Raw genomic sequence first — 23,805 nt, 5'->3', positions numbered from 1 at the left:
AGGCTGGACTATTATTTATTGTAGATGAGGTTTCAATGGACAACCCTTTCACGTTTATTGGTTTACTTCCTTTAGATGTATGCCTACTAGTAGCATAGCTAGATAAATTGTAGGCACAATTAAGTTGGTTTTTGTTGTAGCAGCTAGAAGTTGTGAGTCAACTGCTCTTCTCTGTATGTGTATGTATATGCACGTGGAAGTCAGACGTCAACATTGAGTATCTTCTTCAATCCCTTTCATGTTTGTTTGTTTGTTTATTGACACAGGGTCAGACTAAATCTGGAGCGCACCAACCCAGCTAGTAAACACCAGGGACTGTTGGTCCACACCTTCCACCCCTGGGATTCGAGCTGTGTACTGAAATCTGAGCCACAGTCCAGCTTCTAAAGTGGAGTCTGAAGAGCTAAATTCAGGGCCTTGTGTTTGTGAGGTCATCTTCCCTGAATCAACTTAAAATTTTTGATACACTGTTTAGCTGTCACCCATAAAAAGTTACCAAGATAGGGTATTGCCATTTCTTAATCTTTACCAACGTAAAGGGCAGAGGGCCCAGAGCATAACTCAATGGTAGATATGCAGAGGGCTCTGGGCTTTAGTCCCAAAATCACACAAAAAGTAAAAATTAAAAGTAATAAGACAGTATGTGTGGTGGCATATGTCTATAATCTCAGCACTTGGCAAGCAAGGGCGGGGTGGGGGGATGGGGGCAATCGGGAGTTCAAGGTAATCTTCAGCCACACATAGGCTACAAAGGTAGTTTGAAGCTACCTTTGTCAGGTACACAACAAAACAATTCAAATAGTTCCTGAATTAATAATGAGGTTGAGGTTGTATGGGTCAACTGGTCATTTGTTTGTACGCTTATTTATTTCTCAATTGTAGAATGTCTTTTGATAATTTTCTTATAAAAATCTTTATACTCTGTTTGGATTTGGAGTGAAAAGGATTATGAACTTCATCGACTACAAATATCAACCCTCACTGAGTGGGGTGACACATGACTTTAGTTCCAGTACTCAGGAGGCAGAAACAGGAGTATCTCTGGTGAGTTCAAAGCCTGTTTGTTTTACATGGTGAGTTGCAGGCCATCCAGGGCTGCATAGTAAGACCCTGTCCTAAAAAGAAAAAAGGAAAGAAAAGAAAAGAAAAAGAAAAAGAAAGAACTAGTAGTCTGTATGTCATTCTGTCTTGGATATTGAAAATACTGTCCTGTTTCTAATTTGACCATTAGTTTGTTTCGGTGCTGGGCACACCCCAAGACCTCATGTCCTTAGACACATTTGTCAGTCTTGTTATGCTGGGAACATAACCCACTCACCTTCAGACAAAATCAAAGTAGCATTATGAACCCTTTTAGCGATATGCTTCAGCCCGTGGGATCCATGGTAAATGGCAAACATGGCAGCCATGTTGGCTAAAAGGGCCTGAAACAAGACAGAACAGTCACAGAATCAACCCTGTGTTGGAAGACAGGTGGTGGGAGGAAGGAAATACGGACTTAGGATGCCCAAGCTAAAGAAAAATGGGCCAAAATGATTTAATTTCCTGTATTCTCTGTAACAACCACATATATAGCCTGAGGGAGACCAGCGCTTAAGTCTCTATACTGACCCTTCTAAAGGGGGTCGCACTGGTACAAAGGCATCATGTCAGTCATAAGGGAAAGCAGGCTGCTATCAGCACCAACAAGCAATATCTACAGTTGGAAGACAGTAGAACAATAAAGAAAAATGAGATCTGAGATTTTATGCGCAACTAAACGTTTCTTCAACAATCAAAACAGCAAGTCATGTTCAAACACTCAAAAACTCAGAGGTCCAACTCTTCTGAGGCTAAAGCACAAGAGACCAAACTTTAATAATCAACAGATCAGTGAGGCCTGGAAAGATGGCTCAGTGGCCAAGGTACTTACTCAGAAGGGAAAAGGCCTGTGTTTAGGTCCCCCAGAACCCACATGAAGCCAGATATGGAAATGCAACATTTGACACCTGGGGTTGTCTCCTGACTTCCACACAAGCACCATGACATTTGTGTGCCCAGACTCAGACAGATATACTACATACAGCAGTGCTTCTCAACCTAATGCTGCGACCCTTTAATACAACTCCTCATGTGACCTTAGCCATAAAATTATTTAATTGATACTTCATATCTGTAATTTTGCTACTGGTATGAATCGTGATATAAGTATCTGATATGTAGAATATCTGGTATAACCCTCAAAGGGTCACAACCCACAGGTTAAGAACCAGTTCACTAAATAAATAAATAAATAAATAAATAAATAAATAAATAAATGTAATTTTAAAGTATTCATTCACTTAATTTTACATATGTGTGTGTCCAAGTGTATCTTTGTGCACCACATGCATGCAAGAACCCATGGAGGTCAGAAAAGGAATCAGATCCCTTACATCTGAAATTGTAGACAGCTGTGAGGCATCACATAGATGCTAAGAACTGAACCCAGGTCCTCTGCAAGATCAATAAGAGATCTTAACAGAGTTATCTTCCCAGACTCTGTAACTTATTTATTTATTTTTATTTTGCTTGAGACAGGAACTCTCTATGCAGACCTTGCTGACCTCAAAGTCACTATGCAGACCAAGTTGCCCTCAAAGTCACAGAGGTCTGCCAACCTCGGCCTCCTGAGTGCTGGAATTGAAGGCATATTCCACCACACCTGGCAGACTGCAATTTTTAACTAAATATATTTACATATATATACATGTGTGTGTATTGATCTACATATATTCATATTTATTTATTTGTGTGTGCTAGAGAGAGAGAGAGAGAAAGAGAGAGAGAGAGAGAGAGAGCATGTAGAAGTAAGGCGACAACTCTTGGGAGCCAGTTGTCTCCTGCTGTTTTGTGACAGGCTGTGTGGATGGAACTCTTGGTCATGAGGCCTGTGTGCAGAGACCTCTACCCACTGAACCATCTCGCTTGTTCTACTTTTTATCATTGTTAACAGGGTCTTGCTGTTTGCCTCAAGCTGGCCTTGAAATCAAATCCTCCTACCTCAATCTCCCTCCTGCAGAGATTCCAAGCATGTACCTCCACAACTGGCTTTCAGGGAGATTTTTAAACATTTCTTTTCCATTTCATTTTTAAAAGCTTTGAATATACATACGCATTCTGATCAGACTAAATATTCATTATTCTAGACCCAATCCTCTGGCCTCTGACTTTGTCTATTCTTTGCCGACAGCAGCAGATACCTTTGGGAGGGCAAATGACTCTCATAGGGATCGCAGAAGACTATCAGAAAACACAAATACGTATATTAAAGTTAATAATGGCGGCAAAATCACAGTTACAAAGTAGCAATGAGAATAACTTTATGGTTGGGGGGTCACCACAACATGAGGAACTGTATTAAAAGGTCACAGTTTTGGGAAGGTTGAGAACCCTGGCCTAGTCTTCTGTATCTTGTATAGTGCATATATCATTTTATATAGTGAAAATAAATCTCTATTATTTTTCTTTGGGGAAATTGGTTGTATTGTGCTGCCTAGGGTGGCCTTGAAATCATGATCCTCCTGCTAAGTGCTAGCGGCTGGAAGCATGAGAAATTTAAGAGTATCCTTAGCTATACAGTGGCTTTGAGGGACCCCTGGGATACAATGAGGCCTGTTTCAAAGAAAAAGGAGAGAGAGGGGCATAAAACATGGTGATAATTTTAATATCAGTTAAGCCACAAATTCATAGAAAGATTTTAAAATATAATCCATTAACAGACTTTCAGAGATTAAAAGAAATTAGCCATGCTCCATCAATGATGCAGATTTAAGAAGGTCATGGTGGACCACACGCAGGACCAAGAGAACAAGCAACAGTTGACAGAAGCAGCAGCAGATGATACCCAAAGACAGGGTGGAGGATAGCGCCCAGGAAAGGTCGGTCAGCTGCATCTGGGCAGAAGGGCAACTGCACGTTTTTGCCAAGACAAAGGCACGGGAGGACTACGAGCCGTGGACTACGAGCCGTGGACTACTTACAGAACACGTAAGGAAACTGAATAAAGAACTAGACAGTCTGCAAAAAGAAAAGACTTAAAAACCCAGGGAAGACAGAGTGCCATCAGCCCCCAGGGCAAATGTGATTTTCTTTCAGGTTTTTTATAAACACCATTTTCATAGCTTGTGCAAAATGTGCAGAAAAGCGATGAAATGAGCCGTGCATAAGCAAGCTAGGGGAAATGGAGAAGCAGCAGCCACGTAACCGTTCATTGTACACAGCCCAGGAAAATGACTTTTAAACGTTGAAGCGAAAGGACCAGTAAGACGGCTCAGCAGGGGGGAGAAGAGCTTGCTGGCCTGGTGGCCTGAGTTTGCGCTCTAGATTCTTCGGTGGCAGAGAGAACTGACTCGTGCAAGCTGTCCTTTGACATCTACACATGTGTCATGACACACATGCACCTACATTTACACACACACATGTTCGTATACATGCCTATATTAAAAAGAAACAAAATAGGTCCTGGAGAGATGGCTCAGTAGTCAAGAGCACTGGCTACTTCCAGAGAATCAGAGCGAGCCCCTCCTTGCCCCTGCCTCCTGAGGGCTGGGATTAAAGGTGTGCACCACCATGCCTGGTTTTGCCAGTTTTGATGGGTTGTTTTTGTGTGCCAGGCCTTGGCTAAGTTTCTAGAACCCAACTCAAATCCCAAAGCAACTCAAGGAGTTTCAGAAGCCCCAGAACTGCTACCTTTATTTCATCAATTTCAGAAACACTTTTCATGACTTCCCCCAAAAAGTCTCACGACTACCAGAAGATGCCAGCCTGGAACTTCCCCTCTAGCCTGTCACTTCTGCCCTCCTGGCCTACTTCTTGGAGATCTTCCATTGTAGTTCAGAGAAATAGTGCCACACTTCCACCCATGTGGCTTGCCCACGGCTAAGAATTTGAGAGACCACGAGGACCATACTTCATAATCACTCATAGCACGTGAGAATTAAAGAGCATCCCTGTATCCTTTCTCTAAACTTAATCAGTTCAAGATGTCAAAGGTGTGATTTTAGGCAAAATAAACACCAATAATGTATTTTCTTAAGATTTACTTTTATTTATATGTAGGTGTGTGTGTGTGTGTGTGTGTGTGAATATATGCCACACGTGTTCAGAAATACACAGAGGCCAGAAGAAGGCGTTGGATCTCCTGGAGCTGCAGCAGGGACAGCTGTGAGCCTCCTAGGCTGGGTTCTGGGAACCTGACTTGGAGAAGCAGCGAGCACTCTTAACTACTGAGCTCTCTCTGGCGCAATGTTGTACTTTTTATTGTTTTGTTACTAATGTCAAAATGAATGCCTAGGCAATGTTAGTGACATAGAAACACACTGAGAGCCAGGCGGTGATGGCGCACGCCTGTAATCCCAGGACTCTGGGAGGCAGAGGCAGGTGGATTTCTGAGTTCGAGGCCAGCCTGGTCTACAGAGTGAGTTCCAGGACAGCTAGGTCTATACAGAGAAACCCTGCCTCGAAAAAACCAAATCCAAACAAACAAGAAAGAAAGAAAGAAAGAAAGAAAGAAAGAAAGAAAGAAAGAAAGAAAGAAAGAAAGAAAGAAAGTGAGATACAAGGCCACATGACATAGAGATGCCCTGAAGAAACCAGGCTCTGTCAGAAAGATCCTTCCATCTCTAGTATACATGCCTCCCAGTAGGTGGTGATTGATTGAGGATGAGAGAGGGGGGGGGGGGCACTTACCTGAGCGGTGCAGATGTTGCTGGTGGCTTTGTCTCTCCGGATGTGCTGTTCTCTGGTCTGGAGAGCGAGGCGATACACTTCTTTCCCTGTGGCATCCCTGGATCAAGACAACACATCCAGTCAGCACATGATCAAAGCACCAGGATTACCTTAGAACAGAGCCGGGCGGTGGTGGCGCACGCCTGTAATCCCAGCATTCTGGGAGGCAGAGGCAGGTGGATTTCTGAGTTCGAGGCCAGCCTGGTCTACAGAGTGAGTTCCAGGACAGCCAGGGCTATACAGAGAAACCCTGTCTTAGGAGAAAAAAAAAAGCAACAAAACAAAACAAAAAACCTTAGAACAGGTTCTCAGACCTGTGGGTCACAACCCCTTTGAGGTAAATGACCCTTTCACGGGGTGGAATATCAGATATCCTGCAGGTTTATATTTATATTATGACACAAACCGGTAGCAAAATTACAGTTATGAAGTAGCAACAGAAATTATTTTATGGTTGGGGTGGCACCACCACATGAGAAACTGTATTAAAGGGTCGTGGTGTTAGGACGGTAGAGAGCCACTGTCATAGATGGGCTTGCTTTCCTAGCTGGAGAGAATTCAGCAGATTTGTGTGGGTAAAGTTCCTAAAATCCAACTTCCAGGTGCCTCTTCTACTAGCACTATAGGTTGTTAATTTAGACTTTGAGGCACTGAGATATATACAACAAAGCCTGGGAGACTGAAACGAGATTTCCCAGAATCACTCTGCCTCACAGGATGATGGGGACCAAGGATTATGTCACTCCAGTCTCCACGGCTCATGAAGCGGATGGTAACCTGAGAAAGTAGAGTTTGAAGAGACTGGATGGGAAATGAAAGGAATGCTAACAGTCTCACTGCTTAACGCACTTACTGCGTAAATATTTCCCTCACTAATGTACACAGACACATATAGAGGTGTGTATATATACATATATATGTCATATATATGTATATATATTTTATCATATATATTTATCATAATCTGTATATATCTACATAAACTATATATATTCATCATATATATATAGTTTATATATATGCACAAATGTAGATATATTGATATGCAATTTCTTTATGTATGTACATACATAAATATATATATTTATATATATAAATATATATATATACACACACACACACAGGGTATGATAAAAATATATATATATATTTTAGCAGTCTATGATAAAATTGAGGTGTTTCCTTAGTAAATCCTGGGATTCCTCTAAATTCTTAAGAAGCACCAGTCAGAGAGAAGCCATTGAGACTAAAAACCACGTGGCAGGAACCTCCGGAAACCTAGTGGGTCACACTAAATCTGTCCTTTTAATGCAAAAGTGAGTTCTTCCTTCCTCGATGCAATGTTAAAAAAATAGAAGAAAGAAACTGGTGAGACACAGTGCACTTAAAATATGCAGGTCTCTCCAGACATCTATCAAGCTGTTGCTGTAGTGACTCCACTAATACCTTACAAAGGACACACACCTTTTCACGCTGTCTGAATAACGGGTACAGTACATAGCCCAGATGGATTTCCCTCTTCTCAACTTGCTTTTAATCTACTTGACGGTGGACCAATTAAACTTATAGAGAGATCAGAGAAAAAGAACGGGGAGGGGAGAGGGCTCAGCTGTTGAACACTGCCTGCTCCTCTGGGGGATCTGAATTCATTCCCTAACACCCACGCTGGGCAGCTCGGACTGCCCATAGCTCCCGCTTGGGGGATCCAATGCCCTCTTCTGGTCTCCTTGGGTTCCTAGGCACGCATGGCATACAGTCACATGCGCATACACGAAATGAAAATGAATCTTTATGAAGGAGAGAAAAGGAACAGGGAAGGGCGAGGTGACAATGGGGGTGGGGGGGAAGCTTTACCTTGTCACCCCCACCATCCTTCCAGGCATCAGCCTCACCAGGTTTTCTCTGACAGCGAAAAAGGCTGCGTGTGGTCCCCCATAGCCCAGTGGCACTCCAAACCTCTGGGAGTTGCCCAGGGCAATGTCCACTCCAAACTCTCCAGGTGGCCTCAAAATACACAGAGCTAAAAGGTCAGTAGCACAGCAGGTCAGGCTCTGGGGAGGAAATGGAAGAGATCAAGGTTATCACCTTATTTATCCTGAGTATACAGGCCTTTTCTCTACTACAGACAGACTGGCTGGGATCGGGCATTTCTGGGAATTCCATTTGCTTGTGAATTCATGTGAAGAATATTTACAGAGTGCCCACTGAGTACCAGGGATTGGTGAGTGGCAGTAATGAAGAGGAAGGAGTGGGGGAAGAAGATGTCACCATTCCACGTGATAATAATTGTAAAGAGATTAAAACATACCAAAGGACAGACAGATATGGAAACCAGGACATAGCTTCCTAAACCTCAACAAGGGGGCTTACCTACCCCAGTCTGGTGGGCTCTTTCCACAAGGTCCGTGAAGTCCTCCACCTTCCCCTCAGTGTCTGGGTACTGGAACAGCACGCCACTGACATCTTTGCCACTGAAATCCATTTCGTGGGGTAACTTCAGCTCAACAAGCACCCCCCTATATCTGAAAGTACAAGGGGAAAATTCAGTTCTTTTTATTATGGTGCGTGAGTGCACGCATGCCTGTGCATGTGCGTGCGCCCGTCTGCATGTGATGTGTTCATATTAGTTCATATTACTCATGTGCCAAGCACATGTGTAGAGGTTAGAGGTAACTTTGGCGAGTGAGCTCTCTTTCCACCATGGGTTGTGGTGATAAAACCCATGTTGTCAGGCTGCTGACCTCTCTCTTGAGCCATTGTTGCCAGCTCAGAAGATGCCAGCAGCAGCAGCAGCAGGTCCCTGGGGAGGCTGGATTCATTTTCTCCTCCTTCCCTAGCTGTGCTCCAGCCTCACCCCCAGCCCTACCCCATCTCATTCCTGGCCCATTAATGTTTAGCAGTGCTCCACACCAACCTACTCTTCCGTCTCTTCCGCCCTTCCCACTCCCCTCTCCTCAACTCCCTGGGAGAACCTACTCCTGGCAGGAGGAGCATCACCTCTGGAGCTAAAGATCCAACCCTTACAACAGAGCCATCTCCGTGACACCCCGGCTACGGTGAACGAAACACATCCAGATGGCAGCAAGGACTTCCTTAGCTTCTTAAAACCTTCTAACTACAACTCCAAACCCTTCCGAAGGGCAGTGTGGGGGGGAAGAACGCCCCCATGTTTTCAAAGCAGAAAGCAGACAAAGTGATGGCTGCGCCGGGGATGTTTCTGTTGCTTGCAGGACTAAACGATGAAAGGCACATAGCACTGATCAAACTGGTCCTTAGGTGTTGTGTGGTTTCCTTGGCAACTGCATCTGCAGGGAGCCACACAGAACCATGGCCGTGGCAGGCATGAGCGAGCTCTGCTTTTCCAAGCACCCAAAACACTGCTGCTGTTACGTTATTTCCTCTTTTGTTTATATATTTATTTACTGTTAGACAGGTCCTCTGACTCTTTTCCTTTTTCTTTCCTGGTACTAGGGATTGAACCCAGGGCCTCAACCGAGGCTAGTGTCCGACCGCTGAGCTCTAGCCCTAATCTCTACTTAGGGACAGGTTCATACCATGTGGCTCACTCTAGCCACAGACTTGAAATCCTCCCGGCTCAAGCTGATTTTCATGTTTTCAATTTTACCAAAAGATGGCAGAACAGCATGGGAACGTAATGATAGTGCAAAGGCAAATGAACTCACCACGTGTCTGTCCCTCAGTACTGATGAAGGACTTGGCAGAAGCATTCATGGGAGAAAGTTGGGGGGAGGGGAGCAAACTCACCAAATTCAGTATAGTATTAAGCAGGGTCACTTCCAGTCAGACTGGAAGTGGGAAAGAGAGGCAAAGTGGAGAGAATATGATATTACCCTAGGCTCAGAACACAAATTAAATCAATTACTTGGCTCGAGTCTGGACAACAGCTATCGTCTGCGGGTGGCAACGGGGATCAACGAAAAATTTCTTCCTCTTGTTGTGTCTGTTGGAGAGAAAAAGCACATTTAAACCTGAAGATGAGCTTCCAAATATCAAAGAGTTTATTTTTTCCTTCTCAGGTATTCCAGTATGGCCTCCAACTCTAAGGAACTTGTGATCCTCCTGCCTCCGCCTCCAAGGTGCGGAGTGTGAGCCTTTATGCTAGTGTAGGCAGTGCTGGTGATCAACCAACTGAGCCACTTCTCCAGCACCAAAATCAGAGTTTCTAAAGCAGCAAAAAGAGAGGGAAAACTCTAAGCATGCTGTAAAAAGAACTAAGCGATTGTGACTCAGTTCCTGATGGCAATCCAGTGAAATTCAACCCTGTTCCAACAAAATTTAACAAAAACCAATTCAATTTTTTAAAAAAGATCTATACTGTGATAAAAAAGAAAAGGACAGATATAAGGTATAAGGGGAAGTTGAAACCACTACAAAAAAAAAGTCTCGTAAAGTAGTATATCTTGTTGTCACAGAGGTGTTTTAGCTTAGAGTCTCAGGTGGGCAGAAACAAGACAGACCCTGCCTCAGCCAAGTGATGACTCCCAGACCTTCTAGCCTCTACATGTGTAGCATGGCATGCATGTGTGCGTGTGCACACACACACACACCATACATACATGTACCATACACACACACCACACACATACCACTCACATACACCACACACACCACACACACATACCACTCACTCACACACACACACACACCACTCACACATACCACACACACAAACATCACACACACCATTGACATACACCACACACACATAAAAACACACCACTCACATGCAACACGCGCGCGCCCGCACACACACACACACACACCACACTACTCACATACACCACAGGCACACATACCACATACCCCCCCCCCACACACACACACACACCACACTCACATACACAGACCACTCACATACACACCACACACATACATACACACACACACAAACCACACCACACACATACACCACATGCACATGCACCACACATATACACCACACATCACATACACACCACTCATATACACCATACACACACACATACCACACATCTCTCACACACACACCACATCACTCACATGTACCACATACAAACACACACACACCCACACCACACCATTCACATACACCATAGGCACACATACCACACACCATACACACCCACACCACACTCACATACACCCATCACTCACCCACACACACACACATACCACACACCACTCACATACACCACAGGCACTCATACCACACCACACACACACACAGACACACCACACTCATATACACACACTACTCACATACACACCACATACATCACACACCACTCACATATACCACATACCACACACCACACACATGCACCATACATATACACCACTATTCACGTATATACTACTCACATACACCATACATACACACACTACACACCACACACATACACGCTACACACTTGAACTCTTCCAGTGCTTTACAAAAGCTAATCTACATGCAGACCTAAGGGGAAAGGTGGAAAGAAACATTTACGAGGGAGAGCCTCCCAGCAGAGCCTCCCAGCACTGCAAGGGAGTCCAAGGCCAACCCTGCAGGGCAGGGAGGAAACCCTTAGCCCAAACAAGCAAATAAGCAAAGAAAAAACACCCAACCTCGGTGAGTGTGAGGTCAGAGCTACAGGTGTGTCTTAGCTGGGAGAGTGCTTGCCTAGTGTGTAACAGACCCTGGGTTTGAATCTCAGCACGACAAGTCTGTGACCTCAGCACTTGTTTATATATGTCTGTCTGTCTGTCTGTCTGTCTGTCTCTCTCTCTCTCTCTCTCTCTGTGTGTGTGTGTGTGTGTGTATACGAAGTATATACTATATATAAGAGTATCAGAAGCTCAAAGTCATCCTCAGCTATACAGTGAATTTCAGGTCATCCTGGATTATGACAGCCTGCCTAAAAAGATAAAAGGAAAATTTAAAATTTAGAAGGAGTGAACAAAATTTACTGTAAATCAATAAAAATCTGAGACTAGTAATGGAGAGCATACATACACCGCCATTCTGTGAGCCTGTCACTCTTCCATGAGGAACCTGAGCTCACCCTCAACACTGCTGAGGAGTCAGAAGGGCCCCAAGTGGGATCCACAAGGATTTTCACACCTAGAGTGAGCCGTACCTGCCTGGACCCTACAGCACCGTCACTGATGGAAGCCAAGAATTAAACTCATATGGGAACTCAGGGACAGAGGCTCCAATTCTCAGGAAACGCCACAGATGTGGGCACATTTCCCACCCTACATGTGAATTATTCCTGGAAGATATGTTCCAAGGCAGAGACTGGAGGAAGGGGGGCTGTAGAGTGAGTGTTGACTATACCTTGTGACCTGGAAACTTCTGGAAATGGATCCTCAGGAAATAATTAGAATTCCTGAGGGAGATTTATCTTTGGGACATGCATAGTAATTTCTAGTAACAGAAGATGGCGAAAATAAACTAAATGTGTATAGGCAGATGTGAGGTTAAATAACCACGGCACTTCCATGTTCCACATGTTCCACATCCATGTTCCACATGTTCCACATCCATGTTCCACATGTTCCACAGCCACAAGAAGAGTCCTCGTCTAGGGGCTGGAGAGATGGCTCTGTGACGAAGAGTGCCTGATGCTTCCAGAAGAACCAAGTTTAATTCCCAAAGCTATGTTGGGTGGTTCCAAGGTGACACTTTCTGACTTCCTTAGGCACCTGTGCATGTCACACACACACACACAAAACACACACAAGTGCACAAAAGTAAACAACAACAACAAAAAACCCAAAGTCCTATTCTAGAAAGCTAAGAATGAGGTTTTCAAAATATACTGTGTAAGAGGAAGGAAAAGCAGCGGGGAGGTGTGTACCTGAAATGGCGCACGAAGAGGTAGGGCAGGAAGAGATGAGTTTAAGTCCTCATGATCTCAAAAAAGCCAAGGCCTGAGAAACCACGTGTCAGAGGGTAACCACGGCCCTGGGATTATGTGCTATGCAAGAAGTGGGGAGTTGGGGGATGGGATGGGGGGAAAAGGAATAAAAACAAGGCAAACACTAAACAGAAAATTCTTCCTAAGGAGTCACGCTGATGGTGTCCCTTACAAAGTCAGCTCCTCCCACGCCCCCCACCCCTGCTCCTCCCACGCCCCGCTCCTCCTGTACTCCAGGTACCAAGGGCAAGCTATGCCCATATGGCGCTTATTTCTCAGGTCATGTGAAGGAAGGAGGTCAGTGAAATGTACATCAAGGCTGTTGAGTGAAATCTCCGTGAGGCCTTTAATCGGCTAGAAGCACCCCTGGGTCCCCGCCCTTCACTTCTTCCTGAATTCAGATGTCAATGTTCAGGCTAGAAGCCTAACAGTCATCTTCTGGCATGAGGATGTAAAGGTGGCAGGCAGACAGGGTCACCTGTCCTTGGTAGCATCTCAGGGCTGTCCAATAAGTCACCTTTGGACGTAGGCCATGTTTTTCTGTCAAAAACAGTGTTTTTTCTGACAAACAATTAGAGGCTTGAAAATGATTGTAATGGAGCTGGAGAGATGGCTCAGTGGTTAAGAGTTCTGATTGCTCTTCCAAAGGTCCTGAGATGGCTCACAACCATCTGTAATGAGATGTGATACTAGTGTGTCTGAAGACAACTACAGTGTACTTACATATAATAATAAATCTTAAAAAAAAAGAAAAATGATTGTAACATATGAGCCCATGCACATACATTGTGTGTGTGTGTGTGTGTGTGTGTGTGTGTGTGTTTGTGTGTGTGTGAGAGAGAGAGTCAGTAAACTCACCCATGTATATAGCAAGAAAGTGTCTTAAGAGCAGGGTTTCACAGTTTTCCAGTCATGACTCATTTTTGTCAGATAAAGCTTCCCATGAAAGAAAGTGTACTGGCTAGTCTTACGTCACCTTGACGCATGACCAAGGGCTAGCTGAAAGGAGGGAACCTCAACAGATCTGACTGGAGGTAAGGCTGTAGGGCATTTTTTACATTAATGGTTGATCTGGGAGGGTCCAGCCCATTGTGCATGGCACCATCCCAGGGCTGGTGGTCCACAGTTCTATAAGAAAGCAGGCTAAGCAAGGATGGTTAGCCAGCCAGTAACCAGCACAGCACCCCTCCATAGCTTCTGCATCAGCTCCTGCCTCCTGCCCTTTGAGATCCTGCCCTGACTTCCTTCAATGATGAATGCAATATGGAAATATAAACCAAATAAACTCTTTTCTCCCTAACTTAGTTTTTTGTCATGATGTTATATAGCAGCAATAGAAACCCTAACTAAGACAAAAGGCACACACACACACACACACACACACATATATATATATATATATATCACATCCAATAATCACATATAATATAATATATATCACATCCAATAATCACATATAATATAATATATTGCTGAGGATAGAGCATAAAGGCATTTATTTTGAAACAACCCTTTGAATAAAAGGAAACTTATTTATTGATTGATTGGAATGCTTGGCCCAGCTGCTGAGGAAAATTTGCATATTAATGAGATAGGTTTTATTTATTTATTTTTTACTTAAAGAATTAAATCTTGGTTGAATGTTTGACTGAAGATGATATAAAGCATCTTCAGATTTCTCAAATTGATGGCCACTTTGATTTTATGATTGTCAATACTAAGATACCTCTTTATATAAATATAGCACAATATGGCAGAAATACATCTAGCACCATTCAGGCATTATTTGAAATTGTCTTTACCCCAAGCCAAAATCCATCTAACATTTTCAAATGAAATTCATCAGCAAATCAAACAGCAAATTTTTGAAAGCAAGAATTCTACCAAAGTGTAAAACAAAGACATGCTAATTTGACATGTACATTCTGAGGTATTATGGTGGGAAACTATTAAGAATGTTTTTATAATGAAAACATTTATGTATGAGAGTAGAAGACTCTGTGTATAGTAAAAAGCAGTTTAGTTGGACATAGCGGCTCAGGCCCATAATCCTAACACTTGGGGCTCAGAAGGTAGAGGCAGAGGATCAGGAGTTCAAGGTCAGCCTCAACTCTACAGCCATCCTGTAGAGCAATAGACCTGACCAAAACAAAACGAAGACAAAACCCACTCCTGTGATTCATAAGCATGCAATAATTTTGAACATGAACTGTTTCGCATCACTTGTTGGTGTGTGTAACATGAAGAACACACACGAGGTACAAAGTGTGTACATGTGTCATGTGCATGAAAGACCAAAGCTGTAATGAAGCCACATGATACAAGGTGTCCCAGAAACACATCAAATTCATTAGTGTTCTATTTTAAATTAATTTTTAGTTGCTGCACATTCAGAAAATCATCTTTACTGTTGCCAATTTTCTTTTAGCAAACTCTACATTCAGTCAGCTGTAAAATCCCTCATGGAGTTTCCACCCACAGTTCAGGATGCTGGCACCCAGGTATGCCTTTCTTCTGGAAGGGCTCTCCCACAGGACCTCTCACCTGTGGCACAGTTGCATGGCTTCCGCAGCCGCGGTCGCCTCATCCAGTAGGGAGGCGTTGGCCATGTCCAAGCCTGTGATGTCAGATACCATGGTCTGGTAGTTGAGTAAACTCTCCAGCCTCCCCTGAGACACCTCAGGCTGATATGGAGTGTACTGGGTGACCCTGAGAGGGAAACAGAAAACCGTGTCCAAACCATGCCACTCCTGACCAGAAAAGCTCAGGAAATCCTTTGTTTTCAAATTCAATGCCCAAATCTCTTTAGAATTATGTAACACACTGGTAAGACTCTGAGATGACCAATTTAATCGGACTTAAACTTGCTTAAGAGATCAATAAAATATATGTCTGAGTGTATCTGTGTGGAAACTTCCAGAAAGGATTAACTGAGGTAGACGACCCAGTCAGAATGTGGACAGAGACTCACCCTGAAGCGGACTGCACCATGCAGCAGGTTAGAGTTCCTACTGGATTGAAAAAGATGGGGAGTTGTTGGTTGCCAGGACATGAACTCCTGGGTGACCTAGGTAGGTGATAGCTCAGCAGGTCAAAGTTTGTCACTAAGCCTGACAACCTGAGAGCTCAACCCCTGAGACCCAAATGGTAGGCGGGCACTGCCTAACAGGTTGTCCTCTGATCTCTATGTGCACGATGTGGAGGTCCCTGGAAGCATCCCCCAAATAAATAAAAAAGTGAATAAAACCTTAGCCAAAGTAAATCTTTCACCCCTAAGTTACTTAAGCTGAGTGTTTGATCACAGCAATAAAAAGCCGGTTAATACATCTTTTCTTTGGGTTTTTATGGGGAAGAACAGAATTGTTATAGAAGGAAGTTATTAGCCTTTGGGCACGACCAGTACTTACTTCCCCCCGCACCTGCATTTCTTTTGTAGATTGGCTTATTTCATTTTACGTCAGTGAATGTTTCACCTGCATGTGTGCATGTGCATTAGATGTGTGTCTAGTGCCCGTGGAGGTCAGAAGAGGGGATCATATCTCTTTCCACTGAAGTTACAGATCATTGTGAACCATCATGTAGGTCCAGGTCCTCTGCAAGAACAAGTGCTCTTAACTACTGAGCCCTCTGACATTTTATTATTATTATAATATTATTATTATTATTATTATTATTATTATTATTAAACACATAATCTTAGTATATAGCTTAGGCTACTTGTCATTCACTCAGTAGATCAGGCTAGCCTCAAACTGGCTGTCTCTCCTTAACTTCTCCAGGTCTAGGGTTATAGGCATACACCACCATACCCAGCTCTCTACATTATTCTTTTGTTATATTACTATTTTAATTGTCTTATTGTAGACATGTATTTTATATGAGCATCGTATGTGCATGTTTGTGTGGAGGACAGAGGATGATGCTGGGATCTTCCTCAATTGTCCTTCAGCTTACCTTTTTCTAAAATTAATTAATTTTGTTTCTCATATGCATTCACGTCTTGCCTACATGTATGCCAGTGTGACGGTATCAGATTCCCTGGAACCGATGTTACAGACAGTTAAAAGCTGCCGTGTGGGTGCTGGGAATTGAACCTGAGTCCTCTCTAAGAGCAGGCAGTGCTCTCAACTTCTAAGCCACCTCTGCAGCCTGCTCCAGTGTATCTTTGGAGACAGGAGTTCTCACTGAAATTGAAGTTCATCAAGTTGGCTGGGAACTGTGAACTCCGGCGATGCACCCATCTCCTCTCCCTCAGCACAAGGACTCCAGATGAGTGCCATGGCCGTAGTTCTCCCATAGGTGCCAGGGATCCGAACTCAGACCCTCAGCAAACACTTGACAGTGCTATCTCCCTAGGGCATCCACATGGGTTTTGTTATAAGCTAGTTCTTAAAATCCATGCTTGCCTGCCTGCTTGCTGCCATGTTCCCTAACATAAGGGTCACAACTCACCTTCTGAAGCTGTAAGCCTCCAAATAACCTCTTCTCTAAGTTGCCTTCTTCTGGTGTCTTATTACAGCAATAAAAAATCAACTAAGACACCAAACCAAAAGAGTTAAGTGATGTACCTACGGCTTTGATTTTTATTCTCTCTCTCTCTCTCTCTCTCTCTCTCTCTCTCAATTACAAGCAGACTTTGAAAGCATTGCTATGTTGAAAGCTTTATTAAAAATGATTTATCTCGGCACACTGTACTATATTAGCACATTGAAATAATAATTTTCTCTTTTTTTTTTAACTGGTGTGACTGTGTGTATGTGTGTACAGCAGAACACATTGTTACTGCAGCTAATTCCCTGTGCAGCCTGGATTAGCAATTGTAAAGGCAAATTCTAAGGGAGTAGTGAACTGGAAGGAAGGACGCCTGCAATACAATACACAGGGCAGGCAAGTGAAGGGTGATGGGAATGTGAGAGAAATGAGTTCATACGGAACCACGGACAACGGACAACGGGCGTCGGTGATCTCCAGCTGGACAAGACCAGACAAGACCATCACACAGCCTGCTGCTCGGAAGACAAGCGTGACCCTGTTCCCGCCATGCACTCAGACGGGCTGCCCAATGGGACACTTGGATTGCGTTCAGGGACATCATTTGAGATTTAGACAGGTAGACAGCCACAATTTCTTTCTTTCTGTTTGGTTCATGTTTTCAGAAAGAGTCCTGGCTGGCCTGGAACAGTCTATTGTGGACCAGGAGGGCTTCGAATGCAGAGATTAAATTCCCAGAGCTGAGATTAAAGCATTCTCCACCACATCCAGCCACACCCAGGAGAGATAGCTGTTATCTGGAGCAGATATAAGGGGGGGGGGGGAAACATTTTCAAGATTAGCAGCAGGCCACAAGAGGCCTACACAAAGCTAAGCAATTTGAAAAACAGCCACCGAAGTGTTTCATTCAAAAGCACGTGCTGCCCTACCTTAACAGCTCGTGTTCTTGAAGAACAGTGAGCAATAGTTGCTATGCCAGGCCAGCTGGGGCTACATAATAAGATGCTGTGAAAGATAGATATGGTGGCCCATGCTGTAATCACAGCACTTGGGAGGCCGAGACAGAAGGATTAAAAGTTGGAAGCTGACAGGGCTAGATGGCAAGAATGCTGTCTCAAAATTGAGGGAAGGAGAGAGGGAGGGAGGGAGGGAGGGAGGGAGGGAGGGAGGGAGGGAGGGAGGGAGGGAGAAAGGGGGAGAGAGAGAGAGAGAGAGAGAGAGAGGCAAAGAGAGAGGGAGAGGGAGAGAGACAGAGAGAGGGAAGCAGGGAGGGAGGGAAGGAGAGAGGGAGGGAAGGGGGAGGGAGGGAGGAAGGGGAAATATGTGAGTGTGAGTTTGGGTCTTAAAATCTAAAGGACATGGCTCACACTCAATCTCTAAGGATGCTCACAAACCACCTGTACCCCCAGAATCAGGGCATCCCACACCTCCAGCTCTCTGGGCTCCACCACATGGCTACCTAACACTTCCTACAGACACAGAAATATAACCTTGTTTTTAAATCTTGGGGCTGAGGCAGGGATGCTGGGGCGGCACTGCTCTCGTAGGGGATCAGCGTTTGGTTCCCAGCACCTGTACTGATTAGCAGCTCACAAGCACCTGTAACTGCCCTTCCAGAGGCTCTAACGCCCTGGGTCTCTGTGCGCTGCACATGCATACACTAGTAACACATACAACAAAACATTAGAACCTTAAATTTCACATTAATTTAAAAAGAACAAAGCGGGGTGGGGGGGGAAGATCAGGTATGGTGACATATGTTTTAATCCCAGCTTTGGGGGAAAATGTTCGAAGTCACCCTCTGCTACATTGAGTTTGAGGTTAGCCCCGACCACTAGAGACTCTGTTTCAAAAAAGCCTGAGATGAAAGCACACAGTTTAAATCCAAATAAGGACCATCGTGGCACCTGTACCTGCCCAGCCTTTCTCTGCTGCTTTACTAATCTGTCAATTCTTAAACTAGGAAATTGCCAAATCCTTGAGGTGTAAATGTGCATTTTTTTTGACTCTCCGTGCAAATATCTCTGAGGAGGCTGGCAAGAGAGCTCCCTAGGTAGGGCACTTGGCATCAAGCTGCAAGACTTAAGTTTGATCCCCAGAACCCACATGGGTGTCCTCTGAGCTCCACACATGCACCATAGCACATCGTACCAATAAACACACGTGCACACAAGGAATAAAACAAACAAAACCCAGATTATCCTACTACCATGGGAAAAAGCATTGAATGTCCTGACCACAGTTGCTCAGTCTGAGTTGCGATGACCCCGTGACCTCTGTGACCTCTGTGACCTCTGCCAGTGAGGTTTACTTATTCCGAATGGCCAGCCTTCCTGATGTTATAATCCAAGGTTGAGGTAATGTAACCACCACTGCTTTAAAAGTCACTTCTTTTATTTCAAGTTTATAAAATAGTTACCGGTTTTTTATTTTTTTAAACACTGTAGAAATATACCAGGCACAAATGTTCCTCTTAGCAATGGCCTATGAAAGGAAGTAAAGAATAACCCTATTTTAGGGTTAAAAAATTTCTACCAAGTCAGGTGTGGTGACAGTCATTTAATCCCAACACTCGGGAGGCAGGGGTAGATGGATTTCTGAGAGGTCCAGGCCAGCTTGGTCTACAAAGCAAATTCTAGGTCAGCCAGAGAAATTATAGTGAGAGCCTATCTCCAAAAAGAGTAAGAGGAAATAAAAAAAGCTATCAAAGAGTGGCTGGAGAGATGGTTCAGCAGTTAAGAACACTGCTGCTTTTCCAGAGGACCAGGGTTTGATTTCCCCACATCCATCTGTTTTGTTTTGTTTGTTGATGCAGGGTTTCTCTGTGTAGCCCTGGCTGTCCTGGAACTCACTCTGTAGACCAGGCTGGCCTCAAACTCAGAAATCCGTCTTGCCTCAGCCTCCCAGTGCTGGGATTACAGGCGTGCGCCACCACTGCCCGGCTCCTTACCAGTGACATCTGGTGGCCACAACCATCTGTCACTCCAGTTCCAGACAGACTCTATGTCCTCTTCTGGCTTCTCTGGGCACCAGACACGTATGTGGAGCAGAGAGACACTTACGGGCAAACACCCATAAACATGCAATTAAAATATTTTTAAAAAGTATTTCTTAAAAGGTTTTCAAAGTTGCCATGAAAGGGCCGCTGTCATGTATACAGAAGTTTGCTGCGTTTAGGGAGGAAAAGTGGTTAAAACCATTTGTCTGAGGAACCGCAGTGGTGTGAACATGTGAGTTCAATATCAGGTACCAAGAGGAATTAAAAGAGGGGAAGATGTGTGATCCATGGGTGTATCTTAATTGACATTAATTCAAATGCTTTTCTAGATGTACTTTAATATATGTATTTTAAAAGCACCTACATAGCTAAAAGGCTTATAGTTGTGAAGTAGGTTACTTGATAATATACTCGATACAACATTGGCATTTATTCCTAAATAACTAGTTTCCTCTATTATTTGGGTTATGACTTTCTTTTAGAATCAGGGAAAAAGTAAGCAGGGGGCTTTCAGAAGGGCTCATAAAACTTATAAAAAGCTCGTCTTAATCTTCCTGCCAAGATTACAAAGACCAGAAAGCCACAAGGCAAATTCCAGTGTTATTAGTTATTGAAGCTCTCAGCAATTGATACTTTGGGACAGTGGACCCCATGCAACAAGTTCTCGATCCAGTGTACAGTTTCTTTTAGGAGCCCAAATGTTTCTATTCTTTCGAGTCTATGTGACCCATTTATTTTCACCTCACGTCACCGGAATTTGTTGGCTCCATCACTATGGAAACCATTCAGAAGTATAAAGTGAAGTGTACCCCCTACGTGCTCTCAGCCCTCCCTATCAGCATGAGCTGGGTGCAGTATGGCTCTCTGGGGCTCTGACCAACTTTTGGATAATATGGCAAAGCAACAATATTTAAAATGCACCCAGAGCCGGAGGCTGAAAAACAAGAGTATTGTTTCCCTCTCAAAACACTCAAATTAATTAGCATACTCACTCACAGCCAGAGAGAAATATGGCAGACATCTCTGTATGGTCCCCAAGAGCAAAGGCCACAGGCCAGAGCTCAGGCAAAGATGCTGTAGCCACTCATGGGCATCAAAGGGCTTTTTTTTTAAGTGGGGGAGGGGTGAAAGGCTATTTGCTTTTGAAATCAACCTTAGAGTTTACCATGCAAACTTTTACCAGAGCAACAGTGGAAAACATGCCCTCAGCTAATCAAACACATTGGCAAACACATTCACAACCCTGAAAACCAGAAACACCCTCTCTGTTGATGGGCCTGCTTTTCTGTTCTCTTATTAAACAGGAAGTGGAGCATATAGCCATGAACATCTCCACACAGGGGTGGAGAACATTCATGGAGGCACCAGCTGACCTGGTTCCTGGGGAAAATGGCTTTTGAGACAAACCTGAGTTCCCTAGACCCCGTGGCAGAAGAGAACTGACTCCTGAAAGTTGTCCTTTCACACATATAACCTCCCCTCCCCCACCCCGCCCCACTCCCAGGAGCAGGAAAGAATTATTTGATTGTCAAGGTGGGATGGGAACAGGAAGTTGGTCATACAACATACAAGCCTGTCCACAAGACACATATTCACATCCTCAGTAAAATGGCAGCAATAAAGCTGACGTCACAGTCTTCACTCTTCCGACGCCATGACTTCATTTCTATCAGTTTTGGGGCAAAAAATGTGGAGGATAAGGGAGACATGAATATTGGCACTTTAAAGACCCTGACAAAAGACAAAAGTCAGAGATGCAACATTAACTAAGTTCAGACACAGCCTAAAATAAAATGCCCCAGGGTCTCACCAAACAGGAATGAAGCCTTGTCCAAAAACAGCCATAGGCATTCAGGGTGATTCAGGAAGAGATCACCAGATCTGGACTTTATGCAAATAGAAGGGAAAAGAATCTATTTCAACACCCTGGAAGGAATTTCCCAATCAGAACCAGGTGGGTTCCTGGAGTTTCGAAGGCAGCAGAGGGCAGGTGTCAGTGTGCGAGCCACGGGATACAGGGATTACATATCCAGTATTCCTGTTCTGTAGCTAGGAGATACTTTACCATCCAGAATTCTCCAGTAAGTTCCGCAAAATGGTCTGGGGCACGGAGCAGTTATAATAGCCCATGCCAATGTACGATCTCCAGATTTGGTTCTTGCTTGCAATGGCACGCAGAGTTTCGAGGATTTCATTCTCACCTGATTGTGGGGGGAAAGAGACAGGTTACTAGATAAAATGCCCTGGCAGGGACCTCCACTCAGTTATGGTTTAAAAGCCTCATGTTGTTTGTTTGCATCAGGAGAACAGATAGATAGAAAAATATAGCCATCCATCCAACCATCATAAATAATAGTGTATATGGAAACCTGGCAGCAGGACCCACAGATTCCTCAGTATTAGCCCCTCATCACTTTTCCATCTGTGCAGTATGTGCACAGGTATGTGTGCACGTGCATACGTGGGTGCACATGCTTGTGTGTGTGAATAGAAGCCAGAGGCTGATACTTTCCTCGATTGCATGCACTCCAGCTTATTTTTTGAGACAGGCGTCTCTTACCGAACCCAGAGCTCACTGATTCAGCTAGAGTTCCTGGGCAGCAAGGCCCAGGGATCTGCATGTCTCAGCCTCTGGCGCATGCTCGGTCATGCTTAGTTTTTAGGTGGGTCTTGGGATCAAACACAGGTCCTCATCCCCTGACAGGCACTTTACACACAGACCCATGCCAGATCCTGATTCTTAACTCCTCTCTCTCTCTCTCTCTCTCTCTCTCTCTCTCTCTCTCTCTCTCTCTCTCTCTCCCCCCCCCCCCCCCGTCTCCCCCTCCCTCCTCCCCCGTCCTCCATTCAGTGTTCTGTCTCTTGGAGACACCATCTTACTATGTAGCCTCCACTGGCTTGGGACTCAGTGTACAGACCGTGTGTCCACCTACCTCCCCAGGGTTGGGATTAAAGGTAGGCACCGACGCTCAGCCTCTTTAGTCAACTCTTTAACAGTTGCCTAATTCCATGTTTTTTTTTTTCTGTATCTTTTGAAATTATTCTTTATTTCTTCTAAATAAAGTGTTTTCTCACAGTAGTATTATAGTATTTATTTATTTATTTATTTATTCATTTATTTATTTATTTTGTGTGTGTGTGTGTGTGTGTCTGTAAAAGCCGGAAGTAGCTCTTTGACCCTCTGGAGCAGGGGCTGCAGGCAGTTGTGAGCTGCCCCTTGGTGGGTGCTAGGAATGAGAGTTTAGGTCCTCTGTGAGAGCAGTAAGTGCTCCTAACGACTAAGTCACTTCTCTTGCTCTTTCTTTCAGTTGTCTTACAGTCTCTAGGGGCAGGCAAGGCCATAGCCTTATATAATACATAGCTTAAATTTTGTTTATAATTTTTCTACTGAACTAGTTATTTTCCTTGTCATTTGAAGAGCTATTGAAAAACAAAACAAAAAAAAACTAGTATCCAACAGCATAAAATAACGATCAGAATAAAAGACTCACATGAACTCTCAACTAGTGTTCCCATAAAGGGACCTAGTTAGTAAGGAATTATAAAATTCTTGAATGCAGGAAAGCCAATCACCTCCCAAATAATCTTAGGAACAGCAGGATTCAAAAGCGCAGTCGGAAGGGAGATTAATTAGCAGTGCCTGGCAGGCCAGCCAAGCTTCAATTAAGA

The 23,805-nt window shown here is 44.1% G+C and overlaps 1 protein-coding gene across 1 annotated transcript in view; it reads right to left on the bottom strand.

The window, feature by feature from the left end:
• Gldc (glycine decarboxylase) overlaps positions 1 to 23,805 on the bottom strand; it is an 88,985-nt gene that overhangs the window by 42,787 nt on the left and 22,393 nt on the right. The window contains exons 3-9 of the mRNA XM_052187334.1: positions 22,202 to 22,337; positions 15,192 to 15,356; positions 9,632 to 9,709; positions 8,123 to 8,270; positions 7,603 to 7,799; positions 5,710 to 5,806; positions 1,319 to 1,424 (exon numbers count right to left, since the gene is read on the bottom strand). Coding sequence (XP_052043294.1) covers positions 1,319 to 1,424; positions 5,710 to 5,806; positions 7,603 to 7,799; positions 8,123 to 8,270; positions 9,632 to 9,709; positions 15,192 to 15,356; positions 22,202 to 22,337 — 927 coding nt within the window. The remainder of the gene's footprint in view (positions 1 to 1,318; positions 1,425 to 5,709; positions 5,807 to 7,602; positions 7,800 to 8,122; positions 8,271 to 9,631; positions 9,710 to 15,191; positions 15,357 to 22,201; positions 22,338 to 23,805) is intronic.

Source organism: Apodemus sylvaticus, chromosome 1 (genome assembly GCF_947179515.1).
Source record: "Apodemus sylvaticus chromosome 1, mApoSyl1.1, whole genome shotgun sequence".
Taxonomy (NCBI): Eukaryota; Metazoa; Chordata; class Mammalia; order Rodentia; family Muridae; genus Apodemus; species Apodemus sylvaticus.
Note: the sequence above shows the minus strand (reverse complement) of the source record. Positions and strands in the feature narration are given on the sequence as shown.